General features: G+C 42.5%; 4 protein-coding genes across 4 annotated transcripts; 1 reads left to right on the forward strand and 3 right to left on the reverse strand.

The window, feature by feature from the left end:
• Positions 1-4: 4 nt before the first annotated feature.
• On the reverse strand, positions 5-2,392 carry LOC9650242 (protein NUCLEAR FUSION DEFECTIVE 4). Its single transcript, XM_024665785.1, has 3 exons — positions 2,035-2,392; positions 828-1,762; positions 5-743 (listed from the first exon to the last, which is right to left on the reverse strand). Exons 1-3 carry the CDS (start codon positions 2,386-2,388, stop codon positions 242-244), a joined length of 1,791 nt encoding a protein of 596 aa, XP_024521553.1. The 5' UTR covers positions 2,389-2,392; the 3' UTR covers positions 5-241.
• A 71-nt stretch (positions 2,393-2,463) lies between these two features.
• On the reverse strand, positions 2,464-6,467 carry LOC9650243 (probable ubiquitin conjugation factor E4). Its single transcript, XM_002992005.2, has 15 exons — positions 5,527-6,467; positions 5,262-5,466; positions 5,055-5,206; positions 4,726-5,002; positions 4,520-4,672; positions 4,259-4,462; positions 4,095-4,207; positions 3,915-4,044; positions 3,767-3,856; positions 3,507-3,710; positions 3,229-3,447; positions 3,083-3,175; positions 2,860-3,027; positions 2,719-2,808; positions 2,464-2,655 (listed from the first exon to the last, which is right to left on the reverse strand). The coding sequence occupies exons 1-15, from the start codon at positions 6,369-6,371 to the stop codon at positions 2,551-2,553; spliced, it is 3,048 nt and encodes a 1,015-aa protein (XP_002992051.1). The 5' UTR covers positions 6,372-6,467; the 3' UTR covers positions 2,464-2,550.
• Positions 6,468-9,555: 3,088 nt separating this feature from the next.
• LOC9650244 lies at positions 9,556-11,035 on the reverse strand (the record flags this gene model as incomplete). Its single annotated transcript, XM_002992006.2, has 9 exons — positions 9,556-9,648; positions 9,713-9,834; positions 9,893-9,940; positions 10,012-10,114; positions 10,180-10,254; positions 10,319-10,438; positions 10,504-10,569; positions 10,623-10,721; positions 10,796-11,035. Coding segments are annotated over 9 exons (966 nt in total), but the record flags the coding sequence as incomplete, so codon positions are not given.
• A 163-nt stretch (positions 11,036-11,198) lies between these two features.
• Positions 11,199-11,664, forward strand: LOC112343018. The gene is made up of 2 exons (XM_024665801.1): positions 11,199-11,483; positions 11,541-11,664. Exons 1-2 carry the CDS (start codon positions 11,279-11,281, stop codon positions 11,636-11,638), a joined length of 303 nt encoding a protein of 100 aa, XP_024521569.1. The 5' UTR covers positions 11,199-11,278; the 3' UTR covers positions 11,639-11,664.
• Positions 11,665-11,719: the final 55 nt, after the last annotated feature.

Here is an 11,719-nt window from a genome sequence, read left to right on the forward strand (position 1 = left end):
CCACCGCGAGAGGAACTTTCTTCTACCAAGAACACTATCTTGTTTCGATATCATTTTTGAGAGTTTTGATGTTTTTGGAATCATAGTTCATCGGATTGTATGACGCGTTTGGCCTGAAGTTCTTTAGCTCTTGGATGTGTAACTTGAAGGTTCTTGCTGCTTTCCAGTTAGTCCAGCGTAACCGAGCACCATATCCATCTTCTAGCCAGATTGGTATGAACGTAACCGATACTGTCCAAACTTAAGGTTCCTCGGGAATCGATTTCATGTTTTCACCCTGTTCCTGCTGTTTCCCATATAATGCAGCGTAAACCGGCACTGTCCTCTTCACCAAGAGCATACAAAGCCCGGAACCGAAGATACAGACTCCCATGAGGATAAGAAACGTGAGCCTGAAACACACGGCTCCCTTGCACAGCAAACCATTGGCGCCACTCTCACCTGCATTGAGTTGTTTGGCGGCTTCGCGATCGTAAATGGTCCCGGCAAGGACTCCCGAAAAGAGGATGGTTGCCAGTGGACTTGCGATGGTGAGAAAGTTGTAGAAGCTGCCAAAGTTTTTGAGACCGAAGAGCTCAGACACTGCCGACGGCACAGCTGCCCAGTGCACGCCGTAACTCAGTCCCACCAGCAAGGATCCGATGTAAAGTGAGAATGGCCAGGCCATGGCATAGAATAAAAGACCCACAGCCATTACCAGCTGAGCCACAGCTAGCACGCATGGTCTTGGATACGCGTGAGCTCTGAGGGAGAACAAAGAAGAAGAAAGTAAGCAAAGAGTTCGATATCTAGAGCAATAATAGGCAACTAGAGCAAATAGAAAGTACCTGACAATCCACTCCGAAACGAAGCCTCCAGCAACTCTTCCCAGAAAGTTCCATATACTTATCATCGAGACAAACATATGAGCGTTCTCATAGCCTTGTGCCTGTCCCATTTGTCCAAGGTTGTCTATGGCTGTCAAGCCGGAGCCACAACCACAGAAGAGTATTCCAACCATAAGAAGAAAGTCAGCTTTCATGAGAGCTTGCCTTAGCGTGAAATCCTCTCCGCGACGAGGCCCTTGTCTTCTCTTCACCTTCACAGCTCCCTCGGCAACAGCTTTGTAAAGATCCGAGCGCATTCTCGCCAGCTTCAGTTTGAAAAGCGGCTCCGGAAGGCTTCTCGATGCTCGCTTCTCGTCCTCTAGCTCACTGAAGGAGGACTCGTAGCCCGCCGACTTGTTGCTATCGCTTGATCCTGCTGCCTCTGGAATCAGCGGCTCCACAAGCTTTGCATCAGCGCCACCTTTGAAGAACTCGAGCTTGAGTGGTATAACCAGCGGGAAAACCAAAAGCAGCAGCAATCCCAGATAAAAAATCCCAGTCACGAGCTTGCTCACGTCCAGCAAGTCGATGATCAGCAGCACCACTAGGAGATAAGCAGCGATCACCAGGCACAGGTTGTAGATAAATCCCATGTTCTCCGATTCGTCCTTGGTGTCTTGCGTGATCCCGGAGCTCTCCAAAGGCCGGATGATCGGCATGACAATCACACCCACAATAATCGGTGTCACGGCCACGAGAAGGATGAATGCCTCCTGGTGTGGAGCCAGCAGCGCTCCATAGGCCAGCGTGAAGATTGCTCCACACAGCCCGCTAAATCCTTTGAGAATTCCCACCACCGGGCCCCTGTTCCTGGGGAAGTTACGTACCGCCGAGACGAGAGAGACGGTGTTGTAGTATGATTCTTCGTTAGTACCGATCATAATGAGCACGCACATCTGGAAGAACAAAAGGAATGTCAATGCGTATCAAAAAGGAGATCATTCCAGGACAATAATAAAAGCTGAGATCATGCCATCTTTCGCGATTGACAGGAAGTTTTCTACCAACCGGTCTCTCTCTCGAACATGTGAAAGCTCTACATTGCTTACCTCTGACGAAACTTGCCAGATCCAAAACTCTGGCAATGACAAACAAATCACGCAAAACAACTCTGTACGCTAGAGGCAAAGACCAGGAAGAGGAAGAAAAACCAAAGAGAAGAACTCACCAGCCAAAGGGGCGAAGGAAGAGCTAAGCTCGTGACGAGCAGCCAGATTCCACCATAGCCGACGAGATTTTGGAATCCCCCGAGCAAGATGAGCCCCCAGGGAGGGAGCACCGTCGACAGAGATCCAGCAAAGATCCCGACGCTGCCGCCAATGTTCTTGGCGACTGCGAGCGTGTTCATCTGCCTCTGGTTGTACAAGAGCCTGGCCTTGATCACGGGCGAGTAGCTCCCATAGATGTATCCCACTCCGCCGCACGCCTGGAGCCACATCGACGCCACAAGAACCAGCCAGCGGCTCCGCCAAATGCCACCGCCATTGCGCGCTCGGCGAAGGGGATCCCCTCCCCGATCCATGGTTTGAAACGCAACAACCTAAATTACATGCAAATATATTCAAAGTTTAGCTTTGCCCAGATCCAACGCCTGAGATTAGATTAAATGTGATGTTCAAGCTTGATATATACACAGATTAATATACAAAAAATTTCTTTCTTCCTTCGCTTAATTTAAGAGACTTTAATTCTTCCTAGCATTTCGGAGGAACTCCTCAATTCTAGCTTTGAGTTCCACGTTAGGAACTAGCATATCGGCCGTCAAGAGCGAGCGATTGAAAGGATCCGTCTGGAGGAAAGAAAAAAGGTGTCACAGTTATAGCAAAATAATGAAAAGTTTTTTCTTGTTTACTTGGTCGCTCAGGAGATGTCTCTGTATCGTCGCTCGATCAATCGTGGTTTTCGACGACGGAAGAATCACGGGATCCTTCATCAAAGTGTACTGGGAAAGAACACAATCAGCAAAAGCAAAACAAAAGAAAAGAAAGCTTACTTGAATAGGATCCAAAAACTCCTCAGGAACGTCACCGAGGAGAGCCTCAGTGTCCTGAGCCTCAGACACAGCTTTCTTCACTTTTTCACCAAGCAACACAAAGTCTTGCATCGTTTTCGGTGGAAGCTGATTGATCATATGGATCGCGTCAATTGCCTCCTTGAACAGCTGTTGCATTACGACCAGACACGTGAGAGAACGAACTCAGAAATTTTACATGTACCTCATCACGATACGAACGACCATCGAGAGATATTGCCTTTGAAAATTCTCCATGGATGTCACCTCTGGCAAGATTTGCATAGATCTCCACAATCTGCAGGGTATAAGTCAAGCCTTTCTACAACAGTGAACAGGAAAAGAGGTTACCTGGCAAAGCAGTTCCTTGGGTCTAAATTCGTACTTTTCTGGGTCCCTGATCCTCAGAGCTTTCCTTTGCGTGATCACTAGTTGCAGCAAGAAGTAATTGAGCATGGATGCAATTCTTTCCACCATTTCCGGAAGAAGAAACGGAGTCGTGATCTCTGAAGACGTGTATTGCAACATCTTGACGTTCTCATTTGCCAGAATCATGTCTGAGCGAACATGCTGCAGAGAAAAAAATTAAATGTAAGTACAGGAATGGCACAAAAATAAAACTGATATACTTGTTCAATCTGGTGGAACAGTCGGAGTCTTTCCTGCCTTTCTTGTGGCGGCCTACGTTCCCACTCTGGAACGTTTGACCTTTCCGCTTCCATCTCCTTCAACTCGGGGATCTTCTTTAGGCTCTCATCCAGAAGGAAGATACTGTCGTTGATCAGCAGATTCAAGTACCTCAAGTAAAAACCTCTTTCTTCTGTTACAGCAATCTGAGGAGACAGGAAGAGTCAAAACGTTGCTGCAAGCATTGAAAAGTTTGTGTTACCCTTTTCCACGCATTATGATGGCAGGGAACGAGCCACAAATACTCGAGGAGCTCTGCGATATTATGCCGAATATTAAATTTATCATAAAACTACGGTGAGAAAATATGATGGTCAGGCTCGTGCTGAAAGACCTACACGCAAACAGACCTGGGTATGAGAACCAGTGAATTCGATGTCCACATAAAGTTTCAGCAAGTCTGGAACAAGATGATCCATGGCCAGCTGATGCCCTTCAAATAATGTCGTCAGAGATGAAGACAGTGCTGGTGCATAATGGCTGCAAGAAAAAAGAGAAAGAAATCATTGCTATAGCATAATCTTACTCACTTCTTTGAAGGCATCCATGCGTTTAGAACTTCCACCATTTTTGCCCGCAGGTAAGGGTTCTTCACGTAGAGAGGACTGCTCATAAACATGACAATAAAGCTCATGAACTCGTCCTGCACGAGACACATGAGAAACATTCTTCCTTTACCAAATAGAACACGTACCAGAGAAACGCCTTCTAAACCCTTCGGCACCCGTGCGGTAAAAAGCAGCATTTCCAAAGAGTCCTCTACAAAATGTTCCGGCATGGATGCAAACTCCATCGGGCAGGGTGCAGGGAGAGGAACTCTAAAACCACCAACAAGACTTACAAGCCAAACAATCATCAGGCGATAAAACCGGACACATTCTTGCAAGAGTTGCAAGTCCTACAAGATGAAAAAGAGAAAGTGTCAGTCAAGGGGAGAGGCAGTACTGAAGTTTACCCGTAAAAATTGCGCCTCATAACAGTATCGGTCTTGTGTAAGCTGCTCTATGTTGTTTTCTGTGTTCTTGATAGTATTTTCTAGATCCGCCGGTGCCCCGGGGCCCTGCATGGCCTTCAGCGCCTCCAAGGAATCCTTTTGTCTCGAAAGATCCTGACGCATATCGATCTTGTCAGTCAGAAAGACCAACTCTAGAAGTGATTTACCTGTAGTAGAGTCTTGAAATCTGAAACAGCTTTGAGTGGTCCTATATTCAGACTTCTGGCTGTCAAAAAGAAACATTCGCAGATAAACGAGAAGCTTCCTTGACCAGAAACCGAAGCTTGTACTACAGAAGCTGAAGCTCCCTGTGATTGAAGCCGCATCAACTCTTCTTGCTCACGTTGTGCCTGGGCCTGCCTGAAACCTTCAATACGGGCATAGTTGCGCTTGTCAACCCATCGAGAGAGCTCTTCCGAGGTAGCATGAATAGCTGTCAAGTTACTAACAACAAGAAACCATTCAGAGAGGCTCGACGATTTAAAAACTGACCAACCTGAAGTTTACACGGACGTTTTTGAGAACGTAGTTTAAATCAATCTTGTCCATTTTAGTGAACGGAGGATCAAGAAACGGGTCGCAGAGCTTGAGCATGACGGCGCTCAAGTTGACGAACGACCCCGTGCTACCATTTACAAGCGGGTTGACCTACAAGGCACGCATCAAGAGGAGAGCAAAACTGTGATGGAAAAGGAACAAAAACCTGAATTTGTGCTCTACCCGCATTCTTCTCTATGAAATCTCCTAAAAAGCCCAAGACCTGCTCTCGTGTATCGACCGAGCGAAGCAGCTTGAGCACTATCTCATGCAGTCCATCCTGGAGATGGTGCAAGCAAGACTTGATGGCCGAACAAGAAGATAGTATATCTGCCGGCCTCCTAGACGAAGCATCTGAAAAGCATTGCCGGCTGCAAGAAGAGAAGGAGAAAGCATTAGAAAGCCGAAAAAGAGAAGCAAAAGCACAATACCCGATGTCCGGCTCGCCTTTCACAAACGCTACCAAGTCGGGAACAGCAGCGATGTGGAAGAACGGGCCCAAGATGGTCTCCAACTCGAAAATCCTTCCATTGACATTACTGCCCCTGACGTGAAAGTTTGGGTGCCTCACCAAAGCTCTAGCGAGTGCTGGATACGAGACCAACGTGACGAGAATCCCCAGAGGCTTTTGGAAGGGTCCGAGAGCCGAGAGCCTCATCACACTGTCGCGAAGGCCGATGAACACCCCGTGAAAGATGGCGTCCAACTCCTCGCCCTGGAATCTGGCTATGGTCTGCTCGATGAAACCTTGTGGTAGATTGGAGCCGCTGTAACCGGAGCTCTCGGAGGAGGGCGACTCGTCCATCATCGCGGCCAGTAGCGGCGATAGAGGCTTGGAAGAATTTCGCTGGAGCTCCTGCTGTGGAAATGTTCCTGGATGGATGATCGAGATCCCGGCATAGGAAACAACCAATTCCTTGACTTGGTTGAGAGTCTCCTGGATCCACACCATGGATTTCTTGTCCTTCATGGCCTGGGATTTGCGGCCCTCGTCCACGGCCCTCCGATAGCAGGCGATGAGATAGAGCAATGGCTCCTCCCGAGCGTGGAAATACGTCGTGAGCCTGTCCATGAGCGCGCGCTCGATCAGGTCCCGGGACAGCAGCATCGGCCGATCCTCGCTCATCAGCTCCGCGGCGATCTGCTCGAGAAAGACGAGATTGGAAGAAGGGGCATTGCTCGCGTCAGCTGGGGGCGAGAGAGTGAGCTGCAAGACGCGGCGGAGCATGAGATCTTCAATCTCCTGGAGGCTCCTCTCCGCCTTTGGGATCGCCATGGTGCTCTGCGCCTCCTACCCGACCTAAGCGCCTCACCTAGATTCCCTTCAGCTGATCGTCGCTCTCCACGGAAAACCCTAAGCGAACCATCCTCTACAAGAACCCTAAAACAAAGGATGAAAAAATATAAAATGAAGATTTTTCTGGTCTAGCCACTGCGTGTGGGAGTGTAGTCTGAGAGATTGTGGAATTTTTAATATACAATAGAAAGATATAATGATATCCACGAAATAGTTGGAATATAAAATATATGGCAACTAATATGTGCTTGCACATCGAAACCATTATATATGGAAAAATATCAATCACTTTTAGATTGTTATATATAATTGAAACATGATTATGTATATAATATTTTTGTCATAAAGTATATCATATATATATATATATATATATATATATATATATATAGTAATATATATATAGTATTACACCTTAGATTGCGATGCAAGACTGATACCACATTATTTAAGATGATGTGATGTTATTATAAATCTAGTGAAAGCCTTTTTTTTATCTCATTCTTATGTTATTAAGTGTAGATTTATGATCTTCAGATTGTGATCATTTCTTTTCTCTCATTTTGCACAACTATAATTTATTTTTAACATCTTTGAAGCATATTTCAATTATAACATATGATGGAAAAAATCATATGTGATTAATTGGAGCACAAAAGTTAGGTCAAAACATTTTTTTGGGTATTTGGGGCAAGTGCAATGGTTTTTCTATGAGTAAATAGAGTTTGTTATAGTGATAATAAAGTATTAATTTCTCATATTTTTAATTACACATTGAAGTTTTTAACATTGCAATGATTTATTGTGTTTGGCTTATTGCACAAACACATCTTACCAAATAAAAAACCTTTAAACACACAATGATGGTATGTTTAACTTATAACATCTAAAAGCATTCAAAATCTAATTTGCATACTGAAAAATATTATATCCATATTCCTGAAGTATAAACAATATAATGAGTAAAACCAAATTAACATGGAGTGGAAATTCTCTCAATATAAAAAATTATATTGAATTGGACTTTAATGACCACTAATGTATACTTATATGTAAACAAATGTTACACTTAAAATATTTTTTTGTGAGTCATACATAACAATAATTAAACACATATGTGTTTCTTTTCATATATTTTGCAAAATTTAGCAATTTTTTATAAACTTCTGACCCTAAGTACACCTCCTCTCTTGGCAAATGTACTATAAACAATAATGACTTAAAAAACAATCTATAAAAGTTTAAATATATATATTAAAAAGCCTTTTTCCCAAATTGATTAACCTTAAACATCCAAATATTTTTATGTGTCATTAGGTTTGAATGGATAACCTCTTAGGAAATTTAAATTTATAGTATCAAAAACAATTTTAAGTTTAACTTTATTAATTTTTAGGGGAATCATAGTGCATATTAAAATTGATATTTAATAATTGAATTTATTTTAGTTGAACTTGACCTAAAGGGTGAAGTGTCAAAAGAGCAAGGTTTTTAATAGAATTATAGTTCTTAACTTTTGTTTACGAGGGCGTAAACTTGTAAGGAAGCAATAAAAAAAATATTTATAAAGGTTTAAATATAAAATAAAAGACTTATAAACAAGAGTGTATCTTTTTTATAAAAGATTTTAAGATATTTGAGGTTAAGGATTTTAAAATATTTAGGGTTTGAGCCTCCTTGGATTTTGCTGAGCTGAATAAATTCTTTGGAAATTCAAATTCAAAAGTTAGTTATATAGGTTTTTTTAGGCTTTCTAAATTTTAAATAACAATAACATTGCAGACAATAATACATATTTGCCATACATATATGGGACAATAATATATACATGTGTTCAGAATATTATTTTGGGAGACATATATATGTGTTAATAAAAATTTAAACATATATGGGTGGCATAGGTGGAACCCTAAAGAATAAATACCCCATCATAAAATAAGCATTTCATATATACAAAATCTAAATCAGTGCCACATATGCAATTTTTTACATTACATAAATTTCACTCCATGTTAAATATTTTGATTGGTTAACACTTAAGGTTTATGGGTGTGATATTTTTCAGCATGCAAACTTGATTTTGAGTTTAGATGGCATGGGCTAAACTCACAAACACTCTATGTTTAAAACTCTCTCCCTAATGAGGGTAATGAAAAGTGTTTTGCACAATAAATTTAAGTGCAATAAACCATTACAATGCTAAAACTTTTAATGAGTAATTAAGAATGCAAAAAATCAATAAAGCTAACACATTACTAAAGTTATAACAAAATCTAGTTGCTCACAAAAAAACTATTGTGCTCAACACCCCAAACACCCAGAGAAATATTTTGTCTCACCTCCTAATAAAATCCAATGGCATAAAGATTAACTCTGTGATACTTACCCAACACTGTTGATTTTCAGCGAACATAGGGCTCATAATCACCTGCATTACATTGGCTTGCTTAAGATGACTTATGAGGATCTGGAGAACAAGAAGGGAATTCTTCTATAGTTGTTACTTAGCCATGGCTTCCTTTATTTTACTGCTTCTTCTTCTAAGTTAAAGATTTGTGAGTTGCCAGAGATCCTGGAGTCATCGAGGTTTGTGGTATGTGCATAATTCACAAGATAGATGAGAGTCTTCCTCTCTAATCCGCTAGCAGCAGACACTTTCAGGACGTAGAGGCTTGCAAGATATAATGGTCAATAGAGCTCTTGAACCAAATAGTCCAAGTATCTTGGAGAAAGAAGAGAGGAAGAAACCAAATACTTGAGAAGCATAAGAAGATGGCTGATAAACTGGAGCACGATGAGCTCGAGGATCAACAATTGATTCATACTAGGACTCAAGGAGTAAACCTTACAAACCAAGCAGCAAAATGAAATGGAGATGCTTCTCCAAAAGGGGACCAGCTAGGAGAACGATCTGTAGCAAATCCATCATATTTTCCTCCTCCCAGTGACATAAGAACATCCGAAGTAGTACCAATCAAACCTAGGGAATATGGTTGCCTTGGATTTTACAACTCGAGGACACACAAAGCACGAAAGAGAACGTTTTCTCCTTGAGGTTAGGTTAACCAGAGTTTCACATAACTAAATTTTAAAGTGTATGTAAAAAGAATATAAAGTGTTTATATGTAATATGGAACTAAGAAAAAAAATGTTTACAAACATCTCAGGAAGAAAAGGCTGCTACAACCATATCCACGCTTCTCTCAATCTCTTTCAAGTACTCAACGAGAATTCTTTGCTTGTAAGAGCCACCTTCCTGCTTATAAGCTTTTGCTCAAAAAACCAAGAAAAGAAAAAAAAAATGAAGCAATGAGACTTACTGTTCTAAGAAGAATTCGCTCAATGCGTTTCTTAGCCATTTTGCGAAGATCTACGCTCTTAACTGGGCCACCGCCCAAGTCCACTCCGGACCTTATCATGCTATCCCAAGCTTCGCTGTCAGCTATAAAAAATAGAAGTTGTCTAGCTAACCACGAGAAAAGGAAGATGCAAAAGCGAACCTGAGATTATATTCTCGAGCAGTTCCTCAGCTTCGTCTACGACTCCATCTGCTTGCATCAAACAAAGAAAAAAGGATTACAGCGTAAGTTTGTTGTGAGAAACGATTGAAGCTACAAACCTCTCTTGGCATAGCTTGTCTTTGCAAGAAACGTTGCTGCATAAAGTTGTAGCACTTTTTGTAGCAAAGCCAGCAATCCGGGCTTATCAGCATCTTTTTTGGCCTTTCTAGCAACGAAAAATGTGAAAATATATGAAAATACAAGAAAAGGAAACCTTCCATCCATACCTGACGAAGTTGAGCGTTCACTTCTGCGAGAAAACCATCATCCAAGTAGCCGGAACTTTCCCTGTGCATCAGCTCCTGAGATTGAGAAAGAAGGAAAAAGGAATTTAAAAAGAACAAACATCTACAAAAACAGAGATACCTTTCTCACTCTTTGCAGCGCATCAGGATCACGAGGCGGCCAGACAATTTCTTCGTTTTTGGAGCCTGCGACTGGCTCTAGAATCGCCATAAGCACATCTGTGGAAGTTTCAATCTTTTCCTGTTGATTCAGACAAATAAACATTCTTTCAGACAAAAATTGGGTGATAACAGATATGTGTAAACCTCTGTCTTCTGTACAATGCGCTCGACTAGCTGCATTATGTTGGATGCAAGCTCTTCAAGATCCACCTTCCAAATTTTATTTTTTACAACAAGATAATACGAAATGGATGAAACCTTACCTCATCATCTTCCGATTTACAAAGGTCTGTCCTGGTAGCCAGTCGAAGCCAGAACTTACTATCAAACGCCAGGACATTCTCCGCAACTATCTGTGGTAGCTAGAGAATAAAAACGAAAAACAAAACTTTCAGTGATCATTATTTAAGTAGCCAGTTCTTTCCGACTCGCTCACCAGTTGGGAGTCTGTGCTCCGCAGCTTATCTATCAATCGATCAATCTCTTCGCCGCTGCTCGATTCTGATGCCTGGCTGGAATCAGCAGCAGCAGCACAAATGCAAAAGTTTCTCCTTGTCTCCGAGCACCTGAGAGAGATATAAGCAACGAAATGATGAACGATGAACTCGAGTGGATGGCGATGGAGCAGGGACAGGCCATGGAGGACGAAGAGCTTCTCATGAATGAAGCGTTCTTTGATCAGATCCGGGGCTCCGATGGGTTTGAGGAGGGCAGGGGAGGGTTTGAGGATGTGAATGCCGGTGCGTGTCCAGCGATTTTTTTCCCTTTAGGTAGAGTTTGATTCTTGATTTGCAGCTGCTGTTTTGTAGCTATTCTTCGATTGATAATTATGGACACTCAAATCCAATAACTTAAGAGAATCAAAGCTGATTTGTTTCGTTCAGAATCCCCTCCCTTTTCTTTTGAAGCTGTTGTTGCAATGGCGACAATGGCGGCTGCTGCTGCTTCAGCATTCTGCTGTATTCGGTCTTCCAATGGAAATGGCCACTGGGTAACGAGGGTTCTCCGGTGTTTCAGATGTAAATCTCTTTCTTTCATATTTTATTTTGTTAGGCTTCTGGATACGTTCCAACGAGGCCCTGGGTTCTTCGAGTTCATAGCATTGCGGAGCCGAATCTGCGAATGTGAGTCACCTCCTACCCTGTGTTTTGTTGGTTTTTCGTTGCTTATATCTCTCTCAGGTGCTCTGAGACAAGGAGCAACTTTTGCATTTGTGCTGCTGCTGCTGATTCCAGCCAGGCATCACAATCGAGCAGCGGCGAAGAGATTGATCGATTGATAGATAAGCTGCGGAGCACAGACTCCCAACTGGTGAGTGAGTCGGAAAGAACCGGCTACTTAAATAATGATCACTGAAAGT

Source organism: Selaginella moellendorffii, unplaced genomic scaffold, assembly GCF_000143415.4.
Source record: "Selaginella moellendorffii unplaced genomic scaffold, v1.0 SELMOscaffold_127, whole genome shotgun sequence".
Taxonomy (NCBI): domain Eukaryota; kingdom Viridiplantae; phylum Streptophyta; class Lycopodiopsida; order Selaginellales; family Selaginellaceae; genus Selaginella; species Selaginella moellendorffii.

Excerpts from the sequence above, each read along its gene's own strand:
- LOC9650243 (XM_002992005.2), bottom strand. The coding sequence starts at position 6,371 with ATGGCGATCCCAAAGGCGGAGAGGAGCCTCCAGGAGATTGAAGATCTC. Across the intron at positions 5,003-5,054 it reads AACGTCCGTGTAAACTTCAG|TAACTTGACAGCTATTCATG; the intron begins GTTGGTCAGTTT and ends TCTTGTTGTTAG. Across the intron at positions 4,208-4,258 it reads GTTTAGAAGGCGTTTCTCTG|GACGAGTTCATGAGCTTTAT; the intron begins GTACGTGTTCTA and ends TGTCTCGTGCAG.
- LOC112343018 (XM_024665801.1), top strand. The coding sequence starts at position 11,279 with ATGGCGACAATGGCGGCTGCTGCTGCTTCAGCATTCTGCTGTATTCGG. Across the intron at positions 11,484-11,540 it reads GCGGAGCCGAATCTGCGAAT|GTGCTCTGAGACAAGGAGCA; the intron begins GTGAGTCACCTC and ends TATCTCTCTCAG.
- LOC9650242 (XM_024665785.1), bottom strand. The coding sequence starts at position 2,388 with ATGGATCGGGGAGGGGATCCCCTTCGCCGAGCGCGCAATGGCGGTGGC. Across the intron at positions 1,763-2,034 it reads TTCCTTCGCCCCTTTGGCTG|ATGTGCGTGCTCATTATGAT; the intron begins GTGAGTTCTTCT and ends TTGTTCTTCCAG. Across the intron at positions 744-827 it reads GTTTCGGAGTGGATTGTCAG|AGCTCACGCGTATCCAAGAC; the intron begins GTACTTTCTATT and ends GTTCTCCCTCAG.